Source organism: Cheilinus undulatus, linkage group 16 (genome assembly GCF_018320785.1).
Source record: "Cheilinus undulatus linkage group 16, ASM1832078v1, whole genome shotgun sequence".
Taxonomy (NCBI): domain Eukaryota; kingdom Metazoa; phylum Chordata; class Actinopteri; order Labriformes; family Labridae; genus Cheilinus; species Cheilinus undulatus.
This window is the reverse complement of record NC_054880.1, coordinates 39007888-39031734: the sequence shown is the minus strand read 5'-3', so window position 1 is coordinate 39031734 and position 23847 is coordinate 39007888. Positions and strand designations below refer to the sequence as shown.

The window sequence follows — 23847 nt, the reverse complement described above, 5'->3', positions numbered from 1 at the left end:
AAACCATCAGCACAGTTACGCTTAATATCCCCGTCTGCCACGGCTTGTAGGAGCCGCACGGTGAGGTGAGCATCTGCACGTTGGTGTGTGTGCGTTCGTCTCCCCCGAAGGCAGGTCTATATCAGTATCTCTGTATCTGTTTTGAGAGCGTGGAGAATGACACAGTATCTCCCATTGGGCCGAGTGCATGGACATTAACTCGCCTAACGATCCTAACAGACAACATTAAGCCTGGTGTGTATTAGCGTGTGTGCATGTGCGTGTTTTATGACTTACAGCTTTGATTGCATGCTTCGTGCTTTTCAAAAGGTTACAAAGTTGTTAAAAGGCAACATTTTCATCTTTCCAGACTGTGCAATCTGTCATTTTAGGTTTCACGGAGAACAAGCAATCAAGAGTCATTATTCTCTCAATATAACAAGTTCTTCATAATGAGGATAAATGAGGAGAAACGGAGAGAGCCAACAGATTCCTCTTTTTTACCACCCATCATTCTCCTCTCTCTTTTTGACCTGTCTTTTCACTCCTTAAGCTCTGATACCATTAGCTCTTAAATGTGTCTTAATCACCTTTCTCTTCAGCCTCCGTTTTTCATCAGTGATTAAGAGACCTCCCTTCTTTCTATCGGCACAATGGCCTTGATTGGTGTTACAGTAAACTGCTCATTTGTGTCACTCTTCTTGTGTTACCTTGATTACAAAAACTCCCAACCTTCTCTGCCATTATCAGTTAATCCTTACTTTCATTTTCGCCTTATTCTTCAACAGTTTTCGCTCTTCGCCCATCCCACTAATCTCTTCTCTTCATCAGTCTCTGCTGACCATTAAATACACAGTGCAGTGAAAAACTATTTACCCCATCAAAATTCTTTTTTTTTTTGGCGTATTTCTCACATTTAAATTTTTCATTAAACAAAATCTTGTATTAGACAAAGACAAAGAAATACAGTTTTTTACATGATAATTTCATTTATTAACGGAAAAAGCCATCGAAATCTACCAGGTACCCATAAAAGTGCTTCTGCCATTCCTGTGTCAGGCAGCTGACCCTTCCTATTCCCTCTCCTGAGCATGTCAGCATTAGACACACTGTCTTGTCAACAATACCCAAAGATGTGTTGAAGACAAGTTGTCCCAAAGGAGTCCAGTTGGCACCTCTGGCCACCAGTGAATGTCTAGGTCTACCAAGAGTATAGCAAGACTGTGAGGACCAAGGACCAAAAGACTGACTTTCATTTGAGTGCTCAAATACCAGGAACGCCACACTGCCTTACTCAGTGAACTTATCGCCACATGCACAACTTCAAGTCTGCGGCTGAGCTCAGCCTCAGAGTCAGCAGGTTGATGGATTATGCTGCCAAGGTAGGTGAAATGCTCTAGTACTTCCTGTAGATGTTACTGTGGGGGCTCTTGACTTGCTAAGTGAGGAGGCTGAAGCATTGGGAGTGCATGTCACCTGGGCCATACCAAAGATCTAGGCATTTGTAGATGCCTTGGATGCTACCATCAAATCTGTGTTTGTGGATGGTGAGAGTGTGGAAGTTGCAGAATTGCTACAGCAGTGGGAGCAAATTGGGGCAAAGCATTTTTTTTATCTGGGATGAGTTGGGGTGGCAGCAGGCTAAGTAAATCAACTCAGACATCTCTTTCCCCAGCAACATTTTCCAGCTCCTCCTGGGGATTCTGAGGTATTCCCAGGCCAGATGAGATATATATTATCCCTCCAGCGAGTTCTGGGTCTACCCCGGGGTCTCCTTCCAGTTAGACGTGCCCAGAACACCTCCATAGGGAGGCGACCAGGAAGCATCCTAGTTGGATGCCCAAACCACCTCAGCTGGCTCCTTTCAACGTGAAGGGGTAGCGGCTCAACTTCAAGATCTTTCCGGATGTCCGAGCTCATCATCCTATGAGCCCAGCCACCCTCCTGAGGAATCTCATTCCACTGGAAAACAGTGGGTTGCTCCCTCCAGGTGGGGAGAGTGTCTTTGCCCCAAGTGGAGGTGTCTTGGTGTCTTGCTCACCAGGGAGGGTAGAGGGGACCTTGATTTTGACAGGTGGATTGGTGCAGCATCTGCAGTATTGCAGACATTGTACTGCTTTTTGTGGAGAAGAGAGAGCTGAGCCAGAAGACAAAACTCTCAGTTTACCAGTCGATCTTTGTCCCATCCCTCTGGTCATGAACTTTGGGTAATAACCAGAAGAATACGATCACGGGTTCAAGCCATTGAAATGAAAAGAAAATATCTGCAATCGACTAAATTGTTATCTTGGGCATGTATCAGTCCTAATTTTCATAAACTGTGCAACTCTAGATAAATAAGTTAATAGTGGAATTTGGTGATATCATTATCCTAGGCCACACAACACGTATCACATTGTATTGTATCATGTACTATTGAGTTATCCTGAAATTCCAAGCCTCTCCAGAGTTTATCAACCATAGCTTTATACGCTAGATATTGCAATAAATCAAACCGATTGTCTTGCATTGCATTAATCATCACATAATTCCAGTATCATGATTTAAGCCTTGACTTGGGCCACACATCACTTATATCAAATCCTTAGTTACCCCATAATTCCCACCCCTTGTGACACTGTCTTCTTTGTAAAAGAGTCCTTGTTCCTTACATGACTACGTACTGTAACATTTTGTCCTCCCACACGCTTTGCCAACATTCCCTTCTGGAAAACCATCCAACCCTCTCCATCCTCCATCCCTTTCTCCAGCCGTCCACTCCTCCAGGCTGTTGGCTCAACGAATTTTCGCAGCTGAAAGTGCCCCCCTGCTGTGCCTGTTAAGTCCCATAAAACTGTTACAATGTCTCCAGACAGACAGCCAAACAGTCAGCCAAGCGGGCCCTGGGTTATGGCTACATTAGAGAGCATGTAGATCCACTCCCAAAACATTTTCCCTGCAGGGCTGGGCTTTAATACACTCTGTCTGCAGCAGGGACACAGGTTTAATGTTTGTGTTTGGGGGGGTTCATCTCCAGCTGGTAAGAAGGGGAAATGGGGTCACATGGTGAAGCATCAGATGGAGGAGAAAGTCAAGGTGAAATTTGATAATGGGTTTCTAAAAATTGGAGGGATATTGAGAAAGACAACTCTGAAATTATTAGCATCCGTCCATCTGTGACTCATTTTTGGGATCCACTTCCCAACTGACTCACTTGCTTTTCCTAGCCGTTCTATTTCAGTACCATTCCTTTCCTATCCTTATGCAAATTATCCCAGTTTAAAAGAAATAACTTGAATTCATTGTAAATATTCATCTATATGCATAATGTATGATGCAGTGTTAAAAAAATCTGAAAAATTTCTAATAACACACTTCTAAGTGGTGGCATTTGGTTTAACTGCGTAAATAAAATCTAATTGGTTCTACTCTTGGACCTGACTCGCCTCCAGCTCTTCTGTTTGATCTAACATCGTTTCACCCTTTTCATTACACACTGATGTCTCAGTTTAAAAACAAAGGCCTCACTTTAACACATGAACTCTGAGTCTGTGAGCTTTGGAGAAAGATCTTATAATTGGAAGCGATGTATAAAGACATGGGATGGTGGGTGTAGTGCTGCATTAAAGTCTAGTGCCTTCAAGACTTGAGGCCTTTTTCTCGCTACATACGAGGCCTTTCTCTCCATAATGTTGACTTCAAACAGAATCTTTCACTTGCTCTCACACAAACAAACAGGCAGAAAAAGGCCTTGACAGCAGAAAACGGAGAGAGACACATGAAAGAAGCGAAGAGAAGACAATGGAGTGACGAGGAAGACAGACAGAGAGAGGGAAGCGGAGAGCGGCTCATTAGAGAATCTCTTGTAACACAGAGTTTTGAAATGACAGCAGATTTGTGTGAGAGCATAAACCGTTTTCACTATGCCACTGCTCTGCTACCTCCTGTGCTACACAGGGGGGATGTCTGCTTTCCAAGAAGTAGGATTCATTCCCTGCAGAGCAGGAGCTACAGGCGGATGCAGGTTTGGGAAAATCCACAGTAAATATAGACAGAACCAGCTTGGAGGCTCTTCGACTGTGCCAGAGTTAAAATTCACATTTTTAGTCTCTGCAACAGATGTTATAACAAGAAGTGAGTCAGCAATATATGTGTGAAGAGAAAGACTAGTCCAATGCATCTGGTGTTGGCACACTTTAGATCATGTATTGCTAATTTTATTAACAAGTCTTGCCTAAAGGCATAAAAATAAGCCTTGTTAAGTCATCTAATTTTTTAAGTGAAGGGGTGTAAGACAATGAGACTGGACTTATGAGGATAAGACTTTGTGGTTCACAGTCACACTGAGTTTTATATATTAAAAGTTGGTATTCACGCACAACTGCTGTAAATTTCCAATAAGTGGCGTCTTTAATTCAATGATAGCTACTGATTGAAGTGAATGTGTTTCTGCTTAGGCATCGGAAAATGATCAACTGAAACTTAAGCAACGCATTAACATGACATTTTTGTTGAACGTAAACAAAACAGCAGCCAATCTTTTGGGGAATTAACGAAGGTGTTTAAGGAACACTGCATGTCACTGCACTTGAATAGCACAAAAGATTTGTGAAGGCAGAGAGGATTTCAAGACAATGAATGTTCTGGGCACCCATGCACATCAAAAACTTTTGAAAGCATTCAACAAATTAAACAAATTGTTTAAAATAATTAATAACTCAGTTAAAGAATGATAGCAAAAGTGGTCTCCATTCATAAAGAGACAGTTTCACAAATTCTGCATGAAAATTTGAGAAGAAAACCACAAGCAAATTTGTGGAGATATTTGGAATAAGCCAAAGGAAACCTAAATTTTTAGGAGTGATGACATGCAATGAATCTTGGATCTTCCAGTACAATCATGTGACAAAATGACAGTCAGTGCATTGGAAAACACCAAAGATGAAGACACAAGACAAATCCAAATTAAAGGTCATGTTCATTGTTTTCTTTGAAGTTAAGGGTATAATTTTGAGGAGCGGGTTCCAAAAGGGTCAACAGTGAATAAACACCATGATAAATAGGCCCTAGAAAAACTGAGTTTAGAAAAAAAGAGACCACAATAGTGGAAAAATGGTCTCCTTCTTCATCAAGACAACGCGCATTCTCACGCTGATCTCCATAAATCAGTTTCTGGACCAAAAACAAGTCACAGCACTTGATCACACTCTCTATTCACTTGATCTAGCACACATCCATCTGGAAAACCAATCACACACAGCGTTTGGGAAAGGGCAGAGCATTTGAAAACACTTGGAGGGTGATTGGATGAATGTTCTGTCTGTCACATCTTTACGAGCCAATCAGAGCAACAAAATACGTGACTTAGCCGCTAACAAGCTGTTCCCCTACTGAAGGAGTAAACTCCATATAAACCTGCATAACGCGAACCATGGCGACTGTAGACATGTCAGTTCACGACTTTTGTTGTTTTTGAAAAGAAGACAACTCACTGCTGTTCTTTGTTCTTCTTTTAAAGGAAAAATATCGTCAAGTTCTGATAAAACTGCCGTTTCATGCTAATGTCTTCCGCCATAATTGTACTGGCCTCTTGTTGCTGCTTGCCTATGTCATGACTCCGCTGCACCCAAAAGTACTGCCCCTCGTCGCTTATTGGTCCTGTCACTTTCTAACCGGGCCTAAACGGTTCCAACGGGAGCTTTGCTAGATGGATTCGCCAGTGAGAAAAGACGGAAACAGGCGTATCCATCTGCTTTGCAAGGTTAGCACCGTATGACTTTTTCCTTTTTTTTCAACCTGTGCTGTGCGCCACAGCAGAGCACAGAAAGCATATCAATCCTCCTAGGACTGTTATTTATCATGTAAAATGATAAAAAAGGGGCATTATATGTTAGAGATACTTCTGCTATCTTGCAGCAGGTGGTGCATTAGCAAAATCACTTAAAACACATCTTAATATGTAGAGGGGCTGACTCGAGCCATGTAATGTTTGATGCAAATCAGACATTCCTTATGAGAGTTACAGTGACTTCCCGTGAAACAGTGAGATAACAATTGTCACACCCCCCCCCCAAAAAAAAAAAACTGCCCAGTTGTGTCACTTCCTGTGGGCACTAAGGATGTTCCTAAGCATCTATTTCCCTATTCGGCTAAATGCTCATTTAAATTTTGTTTAATCGACCAGTATAAAGAGAAGAAAATCCCTAGAAAACAGTCAATTACCTAACAAGGTCATTGTGTCAGCGGGTGTGATGTTAGCCTGATATACTCTCTACAGTGTGGCTAACATTAGCAGCTAGTGCCACCAGCCTTCGTTCCTCTTTGCAGATTAATATTGTGCTTTAATATGTGGCCTCTTTTCACTTTGGTTGAGTAGTTACACACGAGTTCAACCCTCGACAGCCTACATACCACTTTATTTCCATTTACTACTTTAAAAAATGGTTGTAACGCGCTGTTCCTACTACACGCTAAGCGCTAAGCTACCGCTGAGCTTCTAATGTTTACATATGGTGAAGGGTCAGCCAGGAAGACAGTGGCCATTAACTGAAGCTACAGCGACATCTAGTGGTGTATTACAGTTTAAAATATCAATCTAGACTAGGCTTTCAAGCCTGTGTCCATAGGTAATAAGTTTAACCAACTAGTAAATTCCACTCAGCCTAATTTGATAAACAAATTTAACCACAAAACAATGAAATTACCCTGTTAATATGTGAAGGGGCAGACCTTGATCATAAGTGTGAAGTTTTAAAAGATCAGATATTTCATATGCGAGTTATGGCAACTTCCTGTGGATTTGGTGACGATTGACTTAAAGCCCTAAAAAGTTAGAAGGCATCATTGGTGTATTTTTACTTCAAGAAACATACAAGAAAGTGGTTTAAGTTTGGGCTCCAGTCACAGCCCCGCCCCATGGTGAAAGTCACAGTTCGCACAACTTTAGATCTCCAGGTTTTTTAGTACGTGCAAAAAAAAAAAAAAAAAAAAAAAAAAAACTGGAGTCCATCGGATGAAATCCCTTGGAATAGTTTGTTAAAATATAAAACTTGTGAATCGTCCAAAAATGCCAAAATTTGACCTTTAGTTGTGCATTTCCTGTATATTTCAGAGGATGGTCCAAAGAGAACTTTTTTTTTTCCTAATCATGATACATATGCGGACCAATTTTCATGCATGCAGATCTTACCCAGTCCCCTATCTCACATTTGGTTTCCCTGCTTGGTGGACTTGCATGATCACTCCAAAAATTTCCACTAGGGGAAAATTTTCTGTAAAGTTTGGGGAGTTTTTGAGCATGTCAAAGCCCTCAAATTTGCCATACTTCTGCCAGTAAAATTAGGTCTACAGATACAATAGGGTCCTTGCTTCGAGTAACTTCTGGTGTTTTCACCAGTACAAAATTGGACAAAATATCCCCAAATTTTGGGGGCAAGCATGTGTGAACACAAACTGCAGATTTATTTTGTCCACATTTCTCCTGCCAGTTTTTTGGTAAAATCTTGTGCCATGTCCTACCCTCTGAGACCCCCGCTCCCATCAGACAAGGAAAATCTCCCGCTGTGAGGTAAAAGGTGCATGCCTGAATGAGCAAGTCAGGGGGATTCCAAGGGCAGGTAGTGCAGATACCATCTAGAAATTTTCAGGAGTACATGTGTAGAAAAGGCTAGTGAATTGCTCTAAAATGGGCCAATGATGCTGAATCTTTGAGCCTCATAGTGTAACTCTAATGCATAATCACAATAGCAGGCACCCCTGCATTATTCTGTGTAATGTGTGGGGTATGTACTGTTCATAATTACTCTGCTGGACAAACTTTCTTATCAAGAAACTGGTTCAAAATGATCTCAAACAAAACCTTAATGTTTCTGCAGTAAAATTTCCTGTTATTTATCAGCTGCTAACAGATGTCTCTGCATTAAGCCAACAATAGACCAATTAACTTGGCCATTTTAACTGTCTAGATCTAGTCCCAGTTCAATATTTTTAGCTGCCAGCCAATCAGTACTCTTTTGTGGTCAGGGTGTAAGTGCAAAAATGAACCCTTATAACAATGGGCACAGCAGAGAAAATTCCACAAGTCTACCGTGGTTAAAAGATGCAGCATATTATTATTACAACACTGTCTTATATGAATTATGTTCATAACAAATATTCATTGGAAATACGGGCTAGGGCAAAAAGAAGTGTGGTGTTAGGCAAAATATTCCACCTAGCATGTAAAGATCACAGTAAATAAGCACTGAACATAAATACAGCTAACTCAGTGGCATTTAAGTACCTTAATTTAGTAATTATAGCAATGACTTCATAAAAGCATGAAGCAGTTTTTCCTTCAGTGTTGAAGAAAGACTAGAAGTTAAAGATATCTGCTTCTGAGATGGTAGGTTTGAATTTTAGCACCACTTTAATGCTGTAGAAAACCTGAGATTTTGTTGCATTTCACATATAACGCTTGCTGTGATAGATTTTCCCTTGAAGCAGCAAACTGATTCATAGCTAGTATAAGCAAATAAAACTGTCACTGCTAGCCTCATGTCCCGTTCATTACAGAGCTTTATAGACCTGCTTTGAAGCCATAATTCCTACTCTTTGTGCATGCTGTCTAAGCAAGATTTTCCATGTCCTATCATCAGTGTGCGGCTCTAAATGAAGTCACTTTTATTGTACATTGATGAAAAGAATAACAGGGAGATGTTTCACTAATCTTGTGCCATATTGTATTCCTATCACTGAATTCCTAAATTAGAGGTGACAGACTGAGTCCTGGGGAGTGGGATTCCCTCCCACAGGGCTGGAGCACCACTCAGAGTGTATCCAAGGATGATGGGATATGCTGATGGTGGAGAAAGGGGAGGAAAACAAGGACAGAATGAGGGGAAAGAGGAGGGGGAGGTGGTGGTGGAAGGGGGGCTACAGAGACAGACAAGACAGAGCAGACTGGGAGCACGTCAAGTTGCCTGGAGGGAGGAGCGACTCCCTTAAGCAACAAAGTAATCACCTCAAACCGTGTTTTAATGAGGCTGCATGGGGGGGGATAAAAACAAATTATGACATTGATGTATTGGGCTGTCACACAGATGCTTGCAGAACCTAGTTTGCTCTAAAAAGAGCAGTTTATGAACAAAGGAGGAGTGTTTGGACTGGGGCATCAATTTACTGAACCCTGAGGTCGGCACTTAGACTACTTGAATCAATTTCTGAGAATGATTGATGACTTTAAAATATCAGCCCACTGTTTGCATGGCCTGTATGATAACCTAAGTGTCACTCCACACTAATGATGCCCTCTAATAGATTTCCAAGCTCTACTGTAAGCACCCCAGTACATATCCTCCAGACTAATTGATGCCCCGCGCATTAGAGGATGCAGCCTAGCTTGAAATTACATGTTTCTGTTCCCCCCTTACTTTTTTATCTTTCATACTCACCCAGCAGCACGTGGCTGGCTGCTGCTTCTGCCCGTTAACGCCGCTAGTTTAGTGAACGGGAAATGATACATGACAGGTCGCTTACGCACCAAATCTTATCGTTCTGACGCGCGCGCGCGCGCACGCACGCACAAGCGCACTCCATCCCCCCGCCTCTCCTCCATCTGCGCGCGGCACATTTACTCCGTCACGCATATCTGGAGTTCACTTCAACCTGTGACACTGAGCACAGAGGCTTATTTATTTCGTGCCGTCACGATAACAAATGGCACACAACATCACACAAATCAAATGACTAGCTGGCTGCGTTGCTGTTCTAAACTAAGCAGATTTTTTATCCTACGTCACACTAATCCGTTAATTTTAGAAGGGTACTTCCGCTTTTAAATGCCCTTAAGTGTTATTAAAGTTTGTTAAAATTTCAGTGTTGCACAGCATATATTTTCAAACTGTACTTTAAGTCTCAAAAATATTTTTTGAACAAATAAAACTTGTTTTTATCTCTGTTTTTGAAAAGTAAAGTAAAAGTACATTTAAACGAACCGCATCTGATCCAAGTGATACGAATATGAATTTGAGTTTTAGAGCGATAGAAACAATACAATGTTGCAAATAAGCATGTAAATATCAACAAGAACATTCTGAGTCGACGCTACTCTTTCCAGAATTAAAGAAACAAGCAAAAAAAAGTTCAAACTCACCAAGCAAGTCGTTCCTAGTTTGCTATCCTCGACACTGAAGTCCTCCTCCGTTGAGCGTCCCTCCTCTCTTTAACGTCTCCGCTGTCTGTCCCCGTCACGGCTCAGATAAACTGTGATCCAATGGGAAGAAAACATGAATCCTCCATTTATACAACTACAACTCACTGACTGCTGCTGCTGCTGCCGGAGGAGCTCGCGGACAGCTCGTGATGAACACTCCGCCTGGCTCTCTGTCACCGGCGCGCGTGAGGAAGAGGAGAGGGAGGTCTGTACACATCCTCTCTCCTCCCTGTTGTCTCACGCGCGTAGGTTGGATACTGTGAAACTCTCCAAGAACAATTTAAATCCTATGTTAAAGGCTTAAAAATACAAGCTACTACGCATTTATTAACATGTTGCATTAATGCGTGACAACTTCCTGATGTAAGTGTTTACTCTGTGTTCAGATATTATAGTCCCACGTGAGAGTTAAGTTTTCACTTCAATGTGCTTGTATCAAAGGTGTTTGTGTTTTTCAATGTTCTCCTTTGCAAAATTCATATTTCATAGGAAGCTTAGGCAGACTTATCCATAATTCAGAAACGTCTGACTGGGGGTGGGTCTGACTGGTGGGTGGTCGTGGGCAGGACAGGGCACCCTAGGGAGCCCAAGTCACACCACCAGACTGTGACAAAAACAAAATGCTCTGTGACCAAAAGATGATGATGGGCTTGTTGCCAGGGAAGACAAGGAATCCAACCCTGACTGAGAGGCAGCAGCCACTGACAGGCTTTAGGGGGGCTGGGGAGCAGCAGAGGTGGGAACATCAGCCTGAGAGCACGCTCTGAAAGCAGCACCTGCTGTCTGAAAGTAGAAAATAAAGAATTATCTACAGTTTATAAACAAATAATAGTTGATAGGGTGTGAAGAAAACTGCAGACATGAACAGATTTAAATGGTAGCACATCTTAACTTTTATTTTTTTCAAACCCCTGCAAAAATGAACAACCATGAACAGAACATAACAGTGCAGTGCTCAGGCTCTCTGAGCGAAGCAATTCTATCAATACAATCAGATTTCTGCACACTGGAGACCCCAAGATTAATGCCCAAACAGAAGTACACAGAAGTGGGTCAAAGGAAAGAAAATCTGTGATACACACCAAATAAACCCCTGCAAAATTACATTAAAGAAAGAAAAAAACACTCAAAGTGCTTACAAAAGATAATAAGTGCAATTCCTGAAATAAAATGTATAAAAGAATCATTTTCAGTCATTAAATTCTGATAAAATATTTAGTGCAAGATCACCACCAACTATGTAAAAGCTTCAAGAGAAACAACTAGTTTTAAGTGAACCATGTACAGTGAACGCTTTCAGAGCACTTCACTTTTAATCAGATCCTTCATTTTTCACAATAGAAATTGATTGAATAATGGGGAAAGGAATTGATGCCGTGATTGTCTTTTTGTGTGAATCCCACCAGCCTGGTTAAGTCACACTACATGCAGATGATCAGTGCGGCACAACATGCTCGAAAATACTTGAAAAAGTCTGGTGTGTGAGTGAGACGAGAAAACAGTGATACCGATGAGTCTTGTTCATTTGCTGCCTCTATCAACACCCAATTAAACAAAATAAGCCCACAAAATAAAAGTGAGTGCTTGAAATTAATGTAATGACCAAGTGCTCTGCTTCTTTTGTGGATGAGTTAATGGAAATACTGAGGGGCATTAAACCGGAATTCTTATCCAATGCTAAATCAACCAGATTGTTATGAAGACCATCTTCAACAGAGAGCCCTTGCAGAGGCTAATAAGGCCCAAGCTGACAAACATTTAAAATAATTTCCAAAATAAATAAAACATAAAAAATAAATAAGCACAAAAGGTGAGCTTAAAAGTCCTTTCCAGCTTTTGTTTGGGACAAAGAAAAAAAAGACAGAACAAGGGACATGAGCCCAGATATCAGCAGGTATGGTGAAGGTGCTTTGCTCTTCCTGTGTGTCTGTTTCTGTGATTCGTGTGGGTTAAAAGCAGTCTGACCACATGACGGCGGTCTCCACCGGTCGTGGTCAGAGTAGCTGTGATCAGATAAAGTTGAGAGCTTCTGCAGTCCACTGTAAAACTGGGTCTCACTAAAAGTTGAGGAAGGGGAGGGGAAAAGAGGAAGAGGTGCTGGGCCGCTTTATGTCTTCTGATACATCGAGATGTCATCCTGTCTGCATCCTGAGTCGCTGTAGCTGGCGTCTGAGGGAGCAGAGGACAGAAAACCACATCACAGGCGAATTAAGGTTCCCTCCTGCAATTACAAACCCTATCAGGAGAAGTCATTTTTAATTTACACAAGTTAAGACAGGACAGAGAGGACAGAAAATTAATGGATTTATGCTGGGCATGACTGCAAAACATCATAGCTGAAGGGGGAGCAGAGTGCCTGTCACGCAGGAAAACAGGGAGAGGCAACCAATGTAATAGAGGAATAAAAACCATCGGGCTCTAACAATAACTATCTGCACTGATTTACCTCCCTCTGCTTGAGGAACAAGTGCAGAGGAGAAAGCTTGTTACCTTCTGTATTTTATGTTTTAGAGTTTTCACCATAACAAAATCAAACTTTGATATGATGCAAGACAAAATGACACTGACATGTTTCCACACACAACAAGCATTCAGTGTTGGATCATTTCTTCATCATCCAAAACTTTAAGTTAACAGACTGAATTAAAAAATGCACTGGCAGCATTTCAGTACTAACATTAAACATTGCCAAACGTGTAGTCGTGCAATTCAGAGTGTGCAGGAGTTCACTGGCAATGTATGATGTACTGAATGATCTCCTATATGCTCTGCTTATAAAAAAGACATGCCAAGTATGTCCTACTTTGTTTAAAGTAAGCTGCATGTACATTATTCTGTTAGATGTAATGTAGATGACATTAACTCCACCACCTTTGCTGTCGCTTTATCTTGCAACAAGTTTTTAGTTAAAATTTGACTGACCCACAATATCCACATGGGACGACTGCGCCACGCACCGAAGCACCGCAGCGAGTGACCTTGCCCACTTGATTTTACCTTTTGGGGTTAATTTATCATCCTAGAGTACATTGCGTGAGTACATTAGGAAGTTAAAAGCAGACAGGAGTAAAAATCTCCTCTCCTCTATAACACTGTTTCCAAACTAACAAGACGTCGTTCCAATGACACATTTAACTGAAAGGTCTCTTCAGACATAGAGCTAATCACTGCTCCGGATAAATAAGCTCCCTGAAATTTCACCTCTAATTTAATTATTCATATTATTTAACTTACAGAAAAAATCAAAAGTCGGTCCATCCTCTCAGCCAACTTAGCTGAAAAGAGGGAGCGGCACAGTAGATGACACAGTGAAAGAAAGGGGCACTGACATCCTGATTATAAGTACCAGTGCCTTTACACACAGGCCGGGGGACAGAGAGGCAGAAACCTGATTTTATCTTCTGCTTTTCGTTTACTAGAGGATAGTACAAAACACACTGCAGACTTTTGCAGCTGGAATGTTTTTTAAGGAATGTGCATAATTTATACAGAACATTGCATAACTTTTGACTTGCTTAGCAAGATGTAATAATCTGCCTTTGAATTACTCACATTTTCGCGCTTTTTGTATGGGTCATACCTGATGTCTACAGGCCTTAACTGCGTCAGAAAAACTACATACAGTCTGTACAACTATAGAGCAGTAAGACCTTTAGCCTGTCCTGATTTAATCAGAGAAAAGCATCAAAGCACAGTGTGGACTCTATAATTTGTCTTGACCAGGACACTCTTGTAAATGAGATTCTTAATCTCAATGAGGTTTTTTCCTGGTTAAATAAATTTAAAGAAACAAAAATGATCCCCAGGTAAGAGGAAAAATGACCATGCATGCAATGCTAAATCAGCAACAAAAAAGTGAAGAACTACAAAAACTGCCGACCATCACTTTGGATATCTACCGGAAGAAGAGCCATTGTCAGTCCCATTCCAAAGACCAGTGTTATGGTTTAATGAGTGCCCGTGTTAACTGGTGACTTCACATCAAATGTGTTTTTGTTTGACAGATCAACAAATGCTGACAAGCGAAGCTGTTTCCAGTGGATCGCAACCAGTGTCTGGGGAAAAAATGGTGGTGAAAGGTCTGAAAAGTATTGCAATCCTTAGTCGCCATGCATCCATACATGCCATTTTACTGTTTCATCATAATAATGGGTATATGTAAATGTTTTCTCAATATTTCAACTAATTTGTCTCCTGCTCTTGCAAAAAAACATTGCTTTTCCCATGATAATGAGCTAACTTCTCAAAATCCTTTAAAATTGAAACACAAATACATGTATTCATGGGGTATAAACATGTTTTTATGTCTCTTTTTACTAGTCTCCTTTTACTTGTCATATATTTTGTTTTAACCAATATTCAAAATGCAAAAATATTCATTAAATTTTTTTTTTAAATTTTGGGTCAACGAAGAAACTGGTGGGTCCTGAGGCCAGACCAGTTGAGAACCACTGGTTTAGAGTGTCATTAAATACATATCTACTGTTTATTTTAGACATAATGAAAAATTTTGTGTTCAACATGTGTTACTACAACGACCGCTATCATTCAGCTGAGAGGCACCAGTTAACATGGCCACTTGTGAGACTGTACCACCTGTTTTATCAGCAGTAAAGGATTTGCATTTATGTTTTCATACAAAAGTTTATAATAAATACAGACTTAACTAGCACAAGCCCACACACCACATTCACATAAAAGTATTTTGCAATTTAAGTATGAGAAAATGGCATATTTGTTAAATTATTTCCCATGTATTTTCAGTTTTTAGAGCTAATTAGTTAATCAATCACACTTTCTGTAATATTAAATACTGATTTACAGGCCAAAAGTGCACAGCAGACTTGAGTAGATTAAATCAAAATAGTGACCCTAACAGAAATTTAATCAAACCACTCCATACTGAATGATTTACATCCCTACTTTTAATGACCAAGTATTAAAGCATTTTTTACAATCTTGATATGTATGACACCTCTTTATATAAAGCAGTATCTCTACCTGTCAAGGGGCTCAGTATCTTTGGACTACAGGACAGTCAGCATCGTCTGAACTCCACAGTCCACAAAGTTCTGGAAAAAGAGTAAAACAAAAAAACTTCATGAAACCAGACTCAGCAATATAGTTCTTTTATTTCTGCATACTTAAAGTGTCTCAGACTGCCAAATACTCTATTTCAAATTTGCAAAATAGGACATGATAAAAAGAAACTTTGTGCAGACAGTCCATGTCAACACTGGCCATTAGCACCATCTTGTGGCCTGTATAAATATTGCATGGAGAAAAAAACAACCCTTAAACACTGTAAAATTGTTAAATGAAGTGATTCATCAGTTGTTTATTCATTTTTTTCAATGTTAAGATAAATTAGATGAATAATAAATAAAAAAGCAATCAAATCAAAGTTAAGCTTGAACAGTGTAAGCAACCATATTAAACATGTATGAACAGTGCATGTTCAATAGGAGTAAGGTGAAGTCTACTGTTGTATTTTCCTAGAACTACAACTCATTTTCTCAGTGTCGAATCATCTTTTCAAACAGAAACTAATCTGTGTTGCTTTGAAACTGACAACTACACCTATTCCCACTACAGGCAGAGTCACCTGATTGACAGGCCGTGTCCTCTGGTCCGCCGTCCAGTGAGCTGGAGTGTACTGCACGTGAGGTGGAAAGGGGTCAGCAGTCAAACAGAGGGCAAATGAAAAACCCAGACTCGCCCCTACAGTAGACTTATGGTGGGAGGGGGTAGGCAGGGACAGGTGGATCTGAGCCAGACTGAGGCCTGCATCTCATTTGCAGGAGCATATGTGCAGTGCCTGGGCGACCCTGCACAGGATGTTGTTTACTAATTGGTCTGAGTGAGTGTGTGAGTACCTGGTAAGCATAGGCGTTCTGCGGGTAGTTCACTGGCATCTGTGGGATCATGACCCCTCCGAAGTTTGAGTACGAGTATGGCTGCAAAAAGGAACACATTAATCCACATCACACCATAAAACACCAGTTATACAAAAAGCAGGTAGCGCCTGAATTATTCATAGACTAGGATATTATTAGCAATAACATCATTAATCACACTATGGCAAATTAAGAGGGAATTTAAAAGTAAACTGATAGATATCACTTTCACTTCTGTTGACTGTGCTAACAAGCAAACTTCCCTAAGCGACAATATCGAACTTCTGCAAGTTGCTTAAAAGGTGTGAAATATTTAATTTATATGGTATCAGATTGGTGGTAGTGTCTAAATCAGGGGTGTCAAACTCTAACCTGACACGCCAGATGAATTTGTTTCACACATCCATCTGGGAAAGCTTCAATAGGAAACATTTGAGAAAAGGCAGAGGATTTGAAAAAAACTCAGAGTTTGATTGGAAGAATGCTCCGTCTGTCACATCTCTACAGGCCAATAAGAGCAACAAAATATGTAACGTAGCTGCTATCAAGAGCCACATGCAGCTAGTGAGGAATAATTTGAAACATGGCAACTTTAGACATGTAAGTACTCGACAAGACATGTCATCAAGTACTGATAAAAATGGCGCTTAAGCAGCATCCACGCTAATCTCTTCCTCCATAACTGCACCAGCTCCTGCTGCTGTTTGTTTACGTCACAACTCTGCCTGCCTGAAAGTACTGCCCCTCGTTGCTGATTGGTCCTGTCACTGTCTAACCGGGCCCAAACGGTTCAGATGGGAGCTTAACAAGACGGATTCATCGGTGAAAAACAAGGAAACGGGCGTATCCATCTGCTTTGCAAGGTTAGTCAAACTCAAGGCCCGGGGGCCAAATGTGGCCCATGGTAAAGTTTTTGACAAATTATATTCAACATATTTTTCACATTCATAATTCTTCTTAAACAAGCGATAAGTTCCCAATTTTGGCTTCAGCAGGATTTGATTTGCCCATGATTTGGTCCACTTATCCCTTATTTCTGACCTAAACTCATCTAAATTCACATTAGTTATATTTAAATAATTTTCCTCATATCCATACTCTTTAAGTAAATCAAATATTTCACTATTGACAAGCATATCCCAGAGAAAAACTCTACTGGCCACCCTACTGGTTGGTAGCTTCACAAGCCTGTTCCACAGACTCACCATGCTAACTTTCCACCTTATTTCGCATGGGTCCCATCCCATATCTCCATTAGCTGCCAGAACCAGGGCGTACTTATGTAGGCCTAAGAAGAACCGGATGGCACAGTTGTGGACATTTTCACACTTCTGGAATCTTTTATAGCCCCATATTCCTGCAACATAATCTAAAATAGGGCATACACATGTTTGATATAGTTTGGAGTACATGGAATAGCCCAAATCTCGGAGTGGTTTAGTTTTACTTATAATGCCCCCTAGAGCTCTACTTGCTGAATCTACCAGAACTGAGGAACCATGTAAGAAAGACATTTTTTCACCAAGAAAAAGACCGAGATATTTGTATTTATCAGTAAACTCAATTTGTTTGTCCCCCACAAAAAAAATGGCAGTTACTCCTTTCTCTGCCCGGTTTACAAAAATGCATGACTTGAGTTTTGTTTTGATTAATAGAAAGTCCCCATTTCTTACACCATTCATGAACACAAGTCAGCATTGCTAGTAGATGATCGTCATTTTCTGACAGTAAAATAATATCGTCCACGTCCCCACATACAACTCCTCTCCCCAGCTGCTTTGCCTCTCTAGCTATATCATTAATAAAAATAGCAAATAACGTTGGTGATAAAATGTTGCCTTGCTTAACCCCAGAGGGTGTGGGAAACCATTCTGTGAAGTGATCATTCACCTTAACACATGCCACAGATGCTCTATATAAAGAAGTAACAGCTTGGTAAAATTTTCCATTAACCTCAATCTGGCTGAGTTTTAAACTTAATAAAAAACTATTAATTAACTCATTAATTAATACCACCTTTTGACCTTTTTGACTAGTAAGTTTGACTTTCTACCCCAGCTTTTAAGCCTTTAAATTCATCATTTTGACTTTTTTAATCTCAAAATCGTGCATCATCAGTACGTTTTTTCCATATTTCATTACTGGTGAAAATCAGGTTGACCTAAATTCTGAAATGGGCCCCCTGATGTGATCGAGTTTGACACCCCTGGTCTATGTGCATCCACGCTACCTGGTTGTAAGGGCTGCCTCCATTAAGCATGGGTGAAGGTTGTGCCATGCCTCCTGTAGGCAAGCAGCAAGCACAGTAGAAGTACTGCATGGGGTTCACCCAAGGAGCTGGGCCGACCAGACGGGACGGCATAGACCCTAGATGAGGATGACAGTAATGATATTACAGTGTGGGCATGAAGCCACTCAACCTATAACTGTGCAAGCTATCTGACTACATACGTGAGCTCCTTTCCTTCATTATGGCAGGGCCCAGCTTGAGTTTTCGGCCCTTAAAACTGATCTGTTGCTGTAGCAAAAAAACAAAAAAAAAAACAAATAAAAAGTGAATATTTCTGTCATTTTGAGAGTAAAAAATTATTTGGCAGTTGCAAAGACAGACATGCACTCACCTCAATGATTGACTGAATGTTGACATCTTCACTGAAGTACACAAACCCATACCTGGAAACACACAAAAATTGTGCAGATTACAAAAATGCAACAACCAGATACTGCAGTCATGGAAAGGAAGAAAATTAAAATCAAAACAGAAAATATGTCAATGAATATTCATAAAGCTGTTACAGGATTTCAAAGTTTCCCAGTTTCGCCCACACATATTCAAACAAGTTTTTGACAAATAGAGTGAAAATATTAATTCTAAAAAGAGAAAACTTAAACAGCTTTTGCATGGTTTCTTAATGAATATCTCACCAAAGATAAGACATGGCTGCTGTGCTGTTATACACAAGGCTAAATCTATAAATATTTTACTCTCATGACCAGTCCCTAGACCCAAAAGTGATATCTAATGTGCTCATCAGTGAAGATAGTTTTAAATATTCAAAACCGTTGCATAAGAGTCACACAAAAAGGCACAAGTGTTGTAAAACTACTTAACTCAGACAGTCTCCATTTTCTACATACCCTTTGCAGATCCCTCCACGGTAAGTGATAATCTTCACTTCCCTGACAGCTCCATATCTGGCAAAGAAGTCCTGCAGTTCATTTTCATCCACCTGATGGTTGAAGAATAGACATTGGTTTGTCTCTACACAATCACTGTAAAATAAAAGCATGATGTGTGTCTAAGGTGATTTTAAAGTTCATTAAAAGAGTGCTAGCTAGATTAACAATGACATAAGTATGTATTAGACTGATTAGGGAACTCGGGCCTGAGAGTTATAAAAGGCAAGTCAGTTGCAGCCTGTAGTTTTGTTAGGCATTGGATGCCACATTGAGCAATGCATTTATGATCACTTATTTTCATACAGACTTCATTTAAAAAAAGGTTAGACAGTACGTTGATTTGTTCTCTCAAAAATCTTCCTATGCAATGTCTGCAATGAACTTATGATCCCCCTTTCTTTTAACCAAGGTGTTGTAAATGTGAGGTGAACACATGTAGGGACTAGGGGTGTACAGGTACATTGTTCGTACCGTACCCATTTGGTACGGGCGTATCAGCACAGTACAGACGTGTACTGATGGATATATGTGGACCAAAGTTCATACACAGATGAAAAACTGGAGCGCAACTCACTGTCACACTGTCCTGGCAACCACACACCCACAGCAAATGACAGCAACAGCCTGAATACTCCCAGATGAAAGTATCCTGTTTAGGAACACTTTGTTTCCCAGTTAAATACAACAGTGGACAAAGACAAGAACAGGAGCGCTGACATTATTCAGCAGCTATGTCGCTGACAGCACGTCATCCAGCGGACCAATCAAAGCATTTGAAAAGGCTCCACTCAAACAAGAACGTCACTGTAACGAGGAGGAACAACAGAAAGTCTCACCAGTTATGCATTTCCCATGATTTAAGATCTTTTTTTTGACAATGGTGCTTGGGTTTGAGAATCAAATTAATTCTAAATGTGGTACCTTCAGCTGTCAGCCTCGGAGGAGGGGGAGAGGGGACTCCTACATGTCTGCAGCTGCGCCATAGGTAAAGTTATCCTCAGATTTCACACGGCTCTAACTCTTTATCCGCCAAGATAGGCAGTGAAAAGTTCTCCCAAACTCTGTAGTAGGTCCCATGGGCTAAAAAAGTAATCAAGTGCTAAAGTCTGTGTTGATATCAGGACAGATGCTAATTAGCATACTTAACAAGCTAATGCATGATTGTATGATGATGTGTTCAAGTTGGCTGGGAAATTTAAGAGTTTAAAGAATGGGTACAAATATGTCAATATATTAATTGAAATAACCTAGTATTTCAATAATATATTTATTTATTTATGTTTTTATTCACTGAAGACCTTTTGGAAGGAGGTTGCAGCATTATTAATCATTTTAATGTAATTTTTTCAGCCTATTTATTTTAATACAATTTAATTAACAAAAAAGAAATCTGTTATCTATTTACTGTAAGTACTGAACTAAAAACTTATCAAACCATGACTTCAAAACCGAGGTACACACCAAACCGAAATTTTTCTGCACGTTACACCCCTAGTTGGGACGTAAAATACTGTCTACATGATATCAATATCGCTAAATGTTAGTTTGAATTATGGGTATCGGCAGAAATTAAAAGTTCTGCCAATATTTTGGCTGTGAAAATCTGCCTATATCAGCTGTAAATATTAGCTCTAGTGTTTTCTTTACTCATCATATTTCCTACACTTCAAGTGAGTTAGAAGGACTGAAATTATTCATTTCTCATCCTCAAATTTTAAATAGTGTGTTTAAAGGACTCAAGTCAGAATTACATTTTATTATCAGTGTCAAGATCAGCATCTGCTAAAATGTATTTATGAATATCGGCATATCAGCAGAACTCCAATATCATGCATCCCCAAAAACATCTTCTCCTACCTTCATGTCGATCCCACCCACAAAGAGGGCATTGGGGGTCAGTTTGCCCTCTGGTAGGATGTAGCCATTTGACAGCTTCAGGGAAGGTGAAGTCTGGGTGGTGCTCCTTGGCTTGTGGATGTCCTTAACACAAAACGATGCTTTAATTTAGGAGGTGCATGATAGAAAATTACCAGAAATCATCTAAATTCAGCCTTCTCTGTGAAGCCACTCCACTTAACAATTCATCTTCTCATAATCAAGTACCTTCAATGTCATCTACATCAATGGTTCTCAAATGCTGTGTGCCTAAGGAATATGTATAACCCACGCACTATTACTACACAAGAACTAAAGTAAAACAGATAGCAACAAATAAACAGCAATCCCAAGCTAATACTACCCCCTACCAGCAACAATAAACCAACAGTGCTGAGCTTAGTAGCAACAACATGCTAGCGCGCCTTTTTGTTTTTCGACAAAGTAAGCTAACTTACTTTTAGGCTAACTTCGTAACGTGTTAGCTACTTTGTCCATAAATACGAAACTAAGACACAGTTTCACACCATGAATTAGTTGCTATGTTCGTGACAATAAATTGAAGTTGAACCGAAATTGCCACCAAAACTTACCATATCTAAAATAGTTAAAACGAATAAATTAACCAGAAAGAATCAAAGACAAACCGCAGCAGCGCCACTTCTGCCAGACAACAGCCACCTCGCTTCAGCCAAAACCACGCCCAGGTCACATGACTGATCCAACACCCAATCAAGTGTTAGCTACGTAAGGTAAACAAAGTTCAATTTGATAAACATACAAGCTGTCATAAAAGATCTAAATTAATCGAACAACATAGCATGCTTGCCGAGTTGTCCTGGGGCTCAAATAAAAGTACTTTTATCCTCCTACTTTTTTTATTTTAGAATGACTTTACAACTCTCTTAACCAAGATTAAAGTTAATGGTAAATCATTATATTTACATTAAAAGATAGATTAAAAAAGTCTCAGAAGACTCAGCTTTAGATTTTTTTGATACACTTGTAAGCCTTTAGTAGGGCCACTTTATTGTATTTGGCCAATAACTTTGCCTCATGTCAGCATCAACCCATCTAAAAATGAAGAAGAAAAGGTTAATGTAACAGCAATTAGCACAGTCAGAGAATGACAGGACATACCCAGATTTAGGGCTGGGGAATATGGACCAAAAACTGATTTTTTATTTTTAATTCTTTTTTTATTTTTTGCTGAATAGCACCATATCTCCTAAACGATATCAGATATGTTGCTCCTATATCTCCATATGTTTCTATATTTAGCCTTTATTTAGACAGATTAGTCAGATTAGGAAAAGTAATGAAAATGTTTGTCAAAATACCAGAATTATAGACTTTGATAGGATTATAGTAAAAATCTAACTATTGCAAAACCAGCTTGATTCCAATAGATAACAAAAATAGAAGTCTTAGACACCATTTTTGACAATTTTAATGTTCAGTGGTTAAAAACTGCTGGAGACGCGTGCACATTGCAAGGGAACATCATAAATATTTCAGAAATGGATGGAAATAGGGAGAAGTTACACCCATATTTCAAAACATTTCCAACTTATTTGATAATCAAAAAAAACCCTTTTGTTTTAATTGAAAATACAACAATATATCTGGAAAAACAAAACCTTGATACATTGCCCAGCCCTTTCCATAATGACTCTTCCAAGGCACCAGGCAGTTGCTTTCCATTTCCCTACAGGTAAAACTGCCTATGGCTGCACTGAATGTATCATATGTAAGGATCCATATGCAGTGTATTGTAAAATGTACTATTTTAATTATCAAAGACTTGCAGGCAAGTTTGTGCCCTTCAAATTGTCTAAATTGCACAAATAAGTTTGCAATATTTCTGGATGTTGATGAAATAATTTTGTGAAATTCAGACACTGCTTTCTCTCTCTTTTGGCTGAAGATCATGATGTGTCCCTACTTTTGAGCCCACCAATCATTGACGTAATGAAGATTTGATCTTAGTGTACAATTTAAAAGGATGGAACATTTTCACAGCCTAAACAAGAATGTTGCCAGTGTTTTTTGTACAATGCGTGGGAAGTTTCCTGCAATTTTTGATGATTAGAAAATAAAAAATTGGTGTCTTGGACTTCTACTTTTGTTATTTCTTGGAATCAAGCAGGTTTTGTAATGTTTGAATTCTACTAAAGTCATATCAAAGTTTATAATTGTGGTACTGTGATGAACAAATTTTACTGCCTCTCCCTGTGTAACCTAATTGAATTGAATTGAACTGAAAAACAGATCTCTGATGTCACTGGGACTAACCTCGCTCAATAAGGGTTAAATAGAGGAAAATATGGCAATATGTTTTTTTGCATTGTAATCTAGCTGAAAAAAAAAATCTCAGAAATAGTTTTGATCCATGTTGCCCAGCCCAAGATCTGACTTTGTTAATAAAAAGAAAAACTCCAAAATGTGTTGTTCACTTGCTTTGATTGCTAAGAGCTAGGTTGGGATGGCCTCATAACATTTCTTCTACAGGGCCTCCAAATTACTAAAAGTGCTGCTGAGTGAGGCCTTCATTTGCATACTTCACTTTTCACAGTCCATATGTCTTTTTTTTTTACTTAACTTTATTATGGTTATGGAGAACTTTAGCTAAAACTCACTAAGAAACAATTTGAAATGTTAGTTGATGGTGTTTTTTAGTAATATGTAATAGTGATATAATAGACTAACATTACATTTCCTCCTCAGAGTTATTTTATATGTGGA

The 23847-nt window shown here is 39.6% G+C and overlaps 2 protein-coding genes across 3 annotated transcripts in view; both read right to left on the bottom strand.

The window, feature by feature from the left end:
• The window catches only part of rftn1a (raftlin, lipid raft linker 1a), a 57693-nt gene extending 47383 nt beyond the window's left edge, over positions 1 to 10310 (bottom strand). The window contains exon 1 of the mRNA XM_041809502.1: positions 10091 to 10310. The gene's annotated coding sequence lies outside the window, so the exon portion shown is untranslated. The remainder of the gene's footprint in view (positions 1 to 10090) is intronic.
• Positions 10311 to 11019: 709 nt separating this feature from the next.
• Positions 11020 to 21792, bottom strand: dazl (deleted in azoospermia-like). Of its 2 annotated transcripts, XM_041808052.1 has the most exons (10): positions 21696 to 21792; positions 21085 to 21207; positions 19186 to 19277; positions 18669 to 18720; positions 18499 to 18565; positions 18278 to 18414; positions 16027 to 16107; positions 15756 to 15806; positions 15152 to 15222; positions 11020 to 12319 (listed from the first exon to the last, which is right to left on the bottom strand). In XM_041808052.1, the coding sequence occupies exons 1-9, from the start codon at positions 21696 to 21698 to the stop codon at positions 15178 to 15180; spliced, it is 651 nt and encodes a 216-aa protein (XP_041663986.1). In that variant the 5' UTR covers positions 21699 to 21792; the 3' UTR covers positions 11020 to 12319; positions 15152 to 15177. The 2 variants fall into 2 exon arrangements, with proteins under 2 accessions (XP_041663986.1, XP_041663988.1); XM_041808054.1 differs by lacking the exon at positions 15756 to 15806.
• Between the last annotated feature and the right edge of the window lie 2055 nt (positions 21793 to 23847).